This window comes from Lasioglossum baleicum, chromosome 7 (genome assembly GCF_051020765.1).
Source record: "Lasioglossum baleicum chromosome 7, iyLasBale1, whole genome shotgun sequence".
NCBI classification, from domain to species: domain Eukaryota; kingdom Metazoa; phylum Arthropoda; class Insecta; order Hymenoptera; family Halictidae; genus Lasioglossum; species Lasioglossum baleicum.
This window is the reverse complement of record NC_134935.1, coordinates 4,416,543-4,425,909: the sequence shown is the minus strand read 5'-3', so window position 1 is coordinate 4,425,909 and position 9,367 is coordinate 4,416,543. Positions and strand designations below refer to the sequence as shown.

At 41.9% G+C, this 9,367-nt stretch overlaps 1 protein-coding gene and 1 long non-coding RNA gene across 2 annotated transcripts; one reads left to right on the top strand and one right to left on the bottom strand.

The window, feature by feature from the left end:
- Positions 1-2,174: 2,174 nt before the first annotated feature.
- Positions 2,175-3,913, bottom strand: LOC143210575 (uncharacterized). Its single transcript, XR_013009290.1, has 2 exons — positions 3,189-3,913; positions 2,175-3,096 (listed from the first exon to the last, which is right to left on the bottom strand). It is a non-coding gene; the product is annotated as an uncharacterized LOC143210575 (long non-coding RNA).
- An 847-nt stretch (positions 3,914-4,760) lies between these two features.
- On the top strand, positions 4,761-9,023 carry LOC143210571 (uncharacterized). The gene is made up of 2 exons (XM_076427552.1): positions 4,761-8,520; positions 8,813-9,023. The coding sequence occupies exons 1-2, from the start codon at positions 4,761-4,763 to the stop codon at positions 8,836-8,838; spliced, it is 3,786 nt and encodes a 1,261-aa protein (XP_076283667.1). The 3' UTR covers positions 8,839-9,023.
- The last annotated feature ends 344 nt before the right edge of the window (positions 9,024-9,367 follow it).

Genomic DNA, 9,367 nt, shown 5'->3' with positions numbered 1-9,367 from the left:
CGCGATCGAATATTCCGATTGATACGCAACTTCCCCGGTCGTCAATCGCGTTCGCCGATCTTATCGGTGAACTCGAACATTCGGTCCGCCGATTCATCGACGGGATTACTCGAGAACAGGTTACACAGTGGATTCCGTCTGTTCAATCGAAGAAGCTAATCGAAGAGCCCTAACCGTCTCTTCGTCTAATTCGAGATCCGGGATCTACTGTGTATGTAGATGAAGAAATCGCAAAAGGACGCGCAAGGATGTAGGGAGCGCGCGTTTACGGAAATTTGTTTGGTCGTGACGCTCGGGAGATCGTCTAGAGGAAAATCTGAGAATAAGGGGAGACGTTCGTTCGATCGGCCAAATTGCTACGACGGTAACGAGAAGAAACGAGGGGGACGGGGGTGGACGAGTATGCATGGTGTGCTTTATTAATTTTTTCGTTCGTTTTACCGAGACGTACATTTAAAGATGAAGAAAAATACCAGCTTTTGCGCGACGACGGCTGTAAGATAATTAAAGAAAAACAAATATATATATATACATACACGCATATATATATATATATTTACATATATACATATAGGGCTTTCCTTCGTTTAAGCGAGGTAAGACGAGGTTTAAACGTACTTTCTCCGTGGACGATACTGCCGTTACGCATTGTATAAAGAAAGAATGACAACTAAGTTAACTAATCGTAAATGCACGAAAAAAATTTTCTTAAACGGATAGCGAACAAAAAAAAAACATAAACATAAAGTAAAAGCAGAAGGGCTTTGTAGTGTCTCGAAGAAAAAAACTCTCGATGAAAAAACTCATTAACCTAACGTCGTCATGATAATACAATAAACAATGAGTACAGAACAAAAGCAAAAAAAATGTTATAACGAAACCACGAAGATCCTAGAGCTGGTCTAAAAAAAATGAAAATAAACTAAACACAAGTAATCAAGTATAAGAAAAAAAAGTGTCAAGCTGCGGAGCCTGTCGGCCAGTATAATGAACAAGCAACTGCCATGGGTCAACAAGCTAGATAGACGAAAAATGTGCTAAGAAAAAAAATCCAATTTTAACGAGCTAGCTGTCGAAAAAATAAAAAAAATATTTAAACCAAAAAACAAAACATTACACGCGAAAGGTTCGTCCATTTAAAAAATGCGTGCTCCGTGCGTGCTCGCGCGCCAACACGTGACGGGTGACACGTGACCACGGGTCGCGCTTGCGCGCCTGCGTCGTCGCGTATCGCGGATGCGCGCGAGCAAGCAAACTGAGAGACACCGAGATAACGTGCGTGTGCGTCTGTGTGCGTATCAGAGAGAGAGAGAGAGAGAGAGAGAGGGAGAGAAAGAGAGAGAGAGAGAGAGAGAGAGTGTGTGTGTGTGTGTGAGAAAGAGTACGCGAGGGAAATAGAGTGTGTGAGAGAGAGATTGTCAGAGAGAGTGCGAGAGACGGAGAGTGCGCGAGAGTCAGCGAGAGGGAAGGAAAGAGAGGAATGCGAGAGAATTTGAGCGCTTGACAAGGAGCGATAGTGGTACTGAAAGAGAGCGAGTGAGAGAGAGAGAATGAGAGAAAGTGAGGAGATGAGCGAGAGAGAGAGAGAGAAAGAGAGAGAGTGGGAGAGCGAGCGAGAAGAGAACGTAGATGAGCTCCTCCGTTGAATGACATTCATTACTATTAAACAGAATAAAATATGGATTATTTGCACAATATTATAAATAATTACTATGTTTACTACGATTATTAAATTAAAGAGCAAATAATAAAAGGGATGAAAAAACTGTTGTTAAATAATTAATACGAAAGAGGGGATGAGCGATATATAAAAAAAGATGTAACAATACAAAAAAAGTTTCAACCGAAAACCGAATATCGGATTTAATAAAATATATAGGGGAGAACACACACAAATGAAAAACAAGAGCATTCAAAAAAAAAAAGAAAAGAAAAGTAAGAAAGTGACGAGAGAACATGATGATCAAGACGAAGGAAGGATGGAGGTGGAAACGATTCGTTTGTTATCGATTAGTTAACGATCATCCTTACATTACATTATTGTAATTATATAAAGTAAACGATTATTACCGTAATAGTTACAATTAACAAGTTGTTACCGCTTTGTTATACATAATATAATTAATATACTAAGATTAAAAAAAAGAAGAAAAAGTAAGCGAATGCATCGTTGATTCGTCCTTTACTTATGTAGATACTAAATACGATCGACTCTATATTGTTTTCAATGTCTTCACCGTATTCCTTCGTTTGCTACCCGATTTCGTTTCGTTGTCGAATGGTTCGGTTTTGTCGGCTTACCTCGCCCGGCCACAATATACACACGTTTTACAGAGATATTTTCAATAAACGAAAAAGCTTAACACTCACACGGTTGTTGTCCTTGCCATTATTTGACCCTTTTGTGCAACCGAATTCTTCATTGTTACCGCCAATTTGTCAGTCACTTTTGAGAACCGAGTAAAAAAAATTTAACCCCCAGGGTACTAGAGTTATGATAGTACGGCACTGATACTAAAGTACTAATTGTAAGTCGCGCCAAATTCGACTGTCCGCTCGAGGCTGCTCCCCTCTACATGCCATAATAAATCCCCACTATTTATTTACAAGTGCTAAATAGATAGGTCGGATACAGGATACGAACTAGTGCATACGAGGTAGTCGTAAGATTTGAACATCTCACTGTCACATTTGAACACCCCATTTCTAGGCTGAAACTTCAAAACAGCGCTGCGCCAATGCACCTGGTACAATAACTGCGAATACAATATGAAAACGCGTGATTATTTTCCGTAATATTGTTATGAACGTTAATTTGTTCGTATTTTTCGTTATTTTTATGTGTTATCATATACAGAGTTCTAGGTACTAATAGGTCCAGCCAGACACGCAAGAAAAACATAATATTTCCGGCATTGATGGCAGCTCATCGATGTTACTTATGGAGTTTTTGCCATATACAGTCAAGGTACGTCCTGAATTAATGTTGAAAGCGGCTTTCTCCTTGGTACTCCATGAGATACGTACGTATACATCATCCAATGTCTTTGGTCGTCCGTATATGGTCCCCGAAATGGTATGATGCAGCCCGAATACCTAATTTCGAAAGAATAACACAATCTTTTTGCCAGGCCTTTAACACTTCGTGTAATGTATAATGAATAATATTGCGAGTCGCGGATAAAAACCTTCGGCGAGATTGTGGCCACCGAAAGAGCACGATCTGGCTTTCTAAATGAGAGAATGTCGCATAGTCGGATGGTGCGAATATTCATGTTAAACACGATAGAGCCGCGAATTTTTTCATTTACCTTGAAAAATATTCGGCAACACGACTGCACCTATATATGTTCTTATTAATCGTGTTCGCGTTAAATTTAGTAATTAGATACACGAAGTCTGTGCAGAATAAATTAGCCGTTTCAGACTATTGAGGGAGTCCCCCTACCAATTTCTTGTGTACTACCCCAACCTATAAAATATTCTAGCCTGCAGGTAAATAAACCAACGATCGAATATTTGTTATCTCAATTCATATATCCCTCGGCTTCAATCCAAAATAAAGAATGGCGCTTCTTGACGAAACTATCGTAGACGTGTTGATACTGTTGATCAGTGTTGATGCGATGCATCATGCAGGTTCCAAAGACAGAACGTCTGCTAAGCAACCTAACCCCATTAACAGATTCCCTCTGCACGTCCGAAACGTGTACGTTTACGTATGTATATCCGCGATGGGTGGGTGTGCAAGATGCGTCGATGCGTGGAGTATTTAGTGTGTGATTCTGCGCGAGAGTTAGGGGGAATCTGGTAATGGGTGGGGTTTGAACGATGAATCCCTTCTCTTCTCATATCTGATTCGAGTCCGAGTCGGTTTCGTGTAGTCCAACAGTATCCGTGAGTATCCTTGCGTTCAACGTTCAACGCGTGATACGCGTTCACCGATGTCCATGTAATGGCAGCGTTAAACGGACGCAAGGTAAATATCGGTCGCCAAACGTAGAACGTGTTCGCATCACGATCGAAAGCCTGCCGCAGATTCTAAATATATTTAAATTTCGATCGGACGTGACGACGAAAATAGCGATTCTCGAACGGTGATCCGTAAAATTGTGAAGTTTATAATACGCCCTTGCTTGCGTATCATCTGTCAAGATAACACAAGCAAGACAGACACCCATACATTGCGAAAGAAAGCTGGGGAAGAGGTGTGGGATTCTTATCAACGTTATCGACGCTGCAGTCGATGTATACTGACCTCAGTTATCGAAATGTATTTTTCGCTTGGGCGTACACGATGTGAATGATCGTTGCTGATACTTGTGAGTCACGGCAACATTTTGGCAAACGGACAGGGAATTCGCCCTTCGACGGATACATATCTGACTCGTTTGGCCGAACGTTTGCGTAGAGGTTAGCAGACAATATTCTATTAATATGCGTGCACGTAATACTGTATAATTGTTTATAATGGAAGCACTGTTTCAAGGTGGTCCTAGTGTAAACATATCCGTAAACGGAATCAAAGATTAAACTTGTCGTTACTATAGGATGTTCATCTGACAGTGATTACTGTTGCAAAACAACTTTGCGAAGCATTCTTACACATTTATATATTTTCTGCATTTATATACGTATAAATTCGTAAGTATAGTAGTTGCACGTTCGAATAATATTATTTGACAAATAACTTGATACTTAAGCATCGAATAATCTCATGTTTTTTCAGGCATTTTATTTAAGTAAAAAGATTATTTACAATGGAAAGGAGAAGTATTACTGGGAAAGATATCCTAAGAATGGATGGCCTTTTGCCACCAACAAGGCGGCTGCCTGTCTGTGATGCGGTAACTTCATCGGACAAGAAGAAAGAGAAAAAGTGGTCGCTCGGGGGAATCTTGAAGCGAATATCTTCGATACGTGATTACGACAGTTCCTCAAACGACGAAGAAATGGAGTATTGTACAAGACAATCGAGACCTCTTTCAGTGTCCAGTCAGAAGTCTCATAATGTCACGCTTCATCCAGTGAAAAGAAATACGGATCAACATTTAAGTAAACATAGTTCAAGCAACGGTACTATCGATAACTCGGTAGATGCAGCTAGTCTTCAAAGGGATTCTACGCATTTTCGTAGTAGTGACGGATCATTGGATAGAATAAACAAGAAGTTACGTAAAAGTGTACTGAAGGCTAAAATAGAAGCAAAAAGAGACCGCATTTGTGCGGATAGCAGTTCTGACGAAGATTCTCGCGTGTCTTGTAATTCGTTGAATAGATTTCAGAGTGAATCTAGCATACAAAATATACAGAAAAGTAGTTCCTGTAATAGAAAAAGTCGTGCCGCTCGAACAGAACGTTACATAAAACGTTTATCGAAAGATGAAAGTCATAGATTTTCCGAACAATTGAATAATGCAACCAACAAACGCAATAGTCGCGACTTGATGGATGCAAATCAATCTCTAAATATTGTTGAAACTGACTTATTTTACCCTCAAGTACAATCTCGTTCTATCGCACAGCCTAATAGTTACACATTTCCTGTACAAAGATCTGTGGAAAATGTACGACAGGCAGCTTCGTGTAGCTATCAAACAAAATCATCTACCGAACTCGCGAGATATCCTTCGAATCGATATATTACAGATTTAAATCAAAACAATACATATGCAAAACCAAATGTACTGTGCAGAGATAAGCGTTACATGAACCAGGAAGGTTCAACTTCTCCGGCACTGAACTGTGACTATGCAAAACCTTACGATTACGTAAGAAATAATCAGACTGTACACCGTAGTTCCTCTCCACCAGAACCTCCGCCAAGGGATCCTCGTTGTAAAGTATTTACCTATGGATGTAATTCTTTTCCATCTAGTGGAAAATATAGAGTACCAAAGTACACTGAATCTCCGCATGAAAAAGCGAACAACATAGATGGAGCAACAAGGGATCATGTAAAAGGTATAAGATCATGTTACTCGAACAATGAGATAAGTTGGTGTGGTTCAACCAAACAATGCCCACGACGTCCATTGTCACTAGCTGTGATACCAATGCAATCGTGCAACTCGTCGGAATGTACAAACAATAGACACAATTCAACGGGCAGGCACTTAAACGAATCCAACAAGTACCACGAGACAGAAGCGATGAAGTGTCAACGAAGAAACGATCGGAACGAGCAGCTTAACTCAAGGTTTAACGATCGCAATGTCCCAAAGTGCGAACAGAAATATTCTCCGATTTCTGCGCCAAATATATATAATTCAACATTTGTTAACAACAGAACTTTAAACTCTCCAGGTGCAAAATCTCCTACCGAACGAGCCGTTCCGGATCATTCCAACGATACACTTGTGCTGAACACGAAACCGGAGAAAAAGGACGATAAACAGACAACAGTGAGTGAACAAGATGTTCTAGACAGGCGAAGAAGTTCGAAGAACCTGGAAGAAGCACTGTCGGAACTAGAAGCAATATACAACAGTTTGTGTCTCGGAGACGAAGATCTCCTTGATCGGGCGGAACGACGTAGCATGGAGGAGTTCACCCTACGTCGCGGTAGAACCGATAGCAGTGTCGCGTTAGATACGGTGGATTCGCCGGATAGATCTAAAGACGACATGGCTTACAGAAGAATGCATCCGAAGGAAAGACCTGCATCCTTGTCGGAAGTAATCGGACAATCAGCGCTCTCTAACATCAGCTATCTAATGGCCTCGCCTATTTTGTCACGCAAAGACACAACCAATGATTTCCCGTATGCCGCAAATTATCCAGTCCGCAAAGACGAACCGGACGTGACACGCGACGACGTCGTTTATCGTAGCATTCATCACGCGAACAACACATTGAAGGTGGCCGATCCGCAACCACCGTTCGGAATACCTCTGGGGCCAGTAACTACCGCCACAGAGAGCGACTATCTGCACACCACGCCAACCAAGCCGGATCAGCCTCGTTCATTGTACATACCGCAATGCGAGCCTGACATTGTTACAGACGACTTGGCCTATAGAACCTTGCGGAAGGATGCCAGCATGGCCAAGAATGCCGTCGAAGGTAATAGCGGCGTTCCGAAAGATCGGGAAACCACATTTGGTATCAAGAAGAAACGAGCGGTCAGATCTCTATCTGCTAATCTATACGGTCTGATCAATCACGATCGTATACACCTTCGAAGAGAACCTAGCCTTCAGGAGCTGAAGGTCGGGGTCAGTGACGCGGTGATCGACGTTAAATCATTACCTGCGAGGTCCGATTGTTTCAGGCGCGTGGTCAGCGACGGTGAACTTTCCGATTACGACACTCGATGGCGAGCCGAAGCCTCGTTGAAAAGTAGGAGAACCGACATAAACGGGAATCATGCTGTTTCGAATATAAATCGAAGGAAACTGCGTGTTTACGTTTCACCGTCGACGATGATACAGAATTTCGACAAGAACGGCGAGAGTAATACTGGAGCACGAAACTCGGCGGCGTCGAGTGGCATACTATCACAGGCTCTAAGCACTGATTTTTGGCAGGATCGCTTGCAGACGAAATCGAACGATTCGTCCAATCAAGATACCGAATCGGACTTCACCGCTTATAGCAATTTGTGCCAAGATCTAGTTAATTTAATAGAGGGAGAGGAGAAGAGTGCGGACGCGCAGCTGAGTAAAGAAACGCCTGACGCGGAGTCTGAGAAACCGACGAAAGTAGACAAACTAGGTGACAGCGGTAAGGCTGATAACACCTTGGTTCCGCATATTCAAAGTTTGGGTAGCCAATATTCGGAGCACAACGAGGAAGGCCATAAGGAAATCGGAGACAACGAAGACATAGAAAGACTGACAGAATCCATTGGTGATTCGAAGAACGAAGATTCGGAGAAGACTGACGATAATGCTTTCGACTTCTATCTGCGTGTCGCGGACGAAAATGTGAAACTAATTGCGGAGGCGTTCAGCAGCGTGGCGGATCGCTTACGTGATAGTCGTTTAAGCCAAAAGAATTCGCTGACGTCGCAGCGTTCTGAAATAGAAACCGATAGTACGGCGCCTAACACCAGCACTCGTAGCTCCATCACCTATAGTTTAGACGACGTGAACGACGACCTGTCTTCTTCGTCAAAGTCCACCAACGTCGTACACATAGTTCCTAAAGAAACTACAACATCGGCGAACATAGATTGGGACCACGAGGAAATTGAGTCGGACGAGACGAAAAATAACTCGAGTGTCGATCCAGAATTGGATCTGTCTAAAGCAGTTCATGATCTACAGTTAGCCGCGGCGAGTTTATGCAAGCATGAAAAAGAAATCGAGGAATTAGAAGCGTTGTGGAAAAAGGATGCGAGCGATGCACCAGCTTGCATCGCTCCAATTGCAGTCGCGGAGGAAAAACCGTTGTTAACCGTTGAAAAAACTTGTACCGTAGAAAATGATGACAGGGTACTAGAATGCGATCAAGAGGAAACTATATTATCGACCGATGTTAAGTCGCGGACAGATGAAGATGACCCAGATGACGAAGGTGAGAACACAGAATGCGAGAATATTTGTGGACCGCAGAACAACGAAATCGTTCGTTCGACTGGAATGCGTATTTCGTATGTCACTAACCTCATAAATGTTATGGTAACCACATATTCCATGGTTTTGTTGGCTTGTTTCCTCGCACTGCTTTTAGCATCCATAGCTGCAGCATCATGATCGGCTCATTAACGGCAGTGTCATAACGCATTGTGTGAATAGAAGGTTTGATACGAAGAGGCCTTACTATTTTGAGGCTATTATTATTTTCAATCATGTTACTAATGTCGTAGGTCTCCCGGCACTTGATCATTCATGATGCGAACCGCTCTAGACGAGTGCGTAAACTAACCGATACACATGGCGTTGTCAACCGACTTGCGGCGGAACAATTGAATTTGTTCAAAGTCGAGTTTCTATGGACTGTTTTCAGGCGGAATGGTGTGTTCTTGTTGTTCTTGTTAATGTTGTTGGTTTTAATAAAGTTTAAATGTTGACTAGGTACACGTATTTCTTCTTCTGATACGAATACTTCTCCACCTCTAGACGTTATTCTTGTCTGACGAAGTCATTTGCGAATGTTACTTTGACGTTGGGAAATTTTAATTCGTTCTTCACATTTCATAAAATATAGCATTTTTATACCGAAGGTTCCTTTAGATCGTTCAGTTTCTACTTTTTAATTTCCCTTTCAACGGTGCAATTGATTTGACATTTAAGTGCAGTTATGGTATCGCGCAAATGATAGTGTTGTTTACATTTCTTGATAAGTACATTGAGACATGGATGTTTACAATTCAAATTATGGATTGCGTAATCCGCGCTAATTATAGAATAGCGGAAACGCG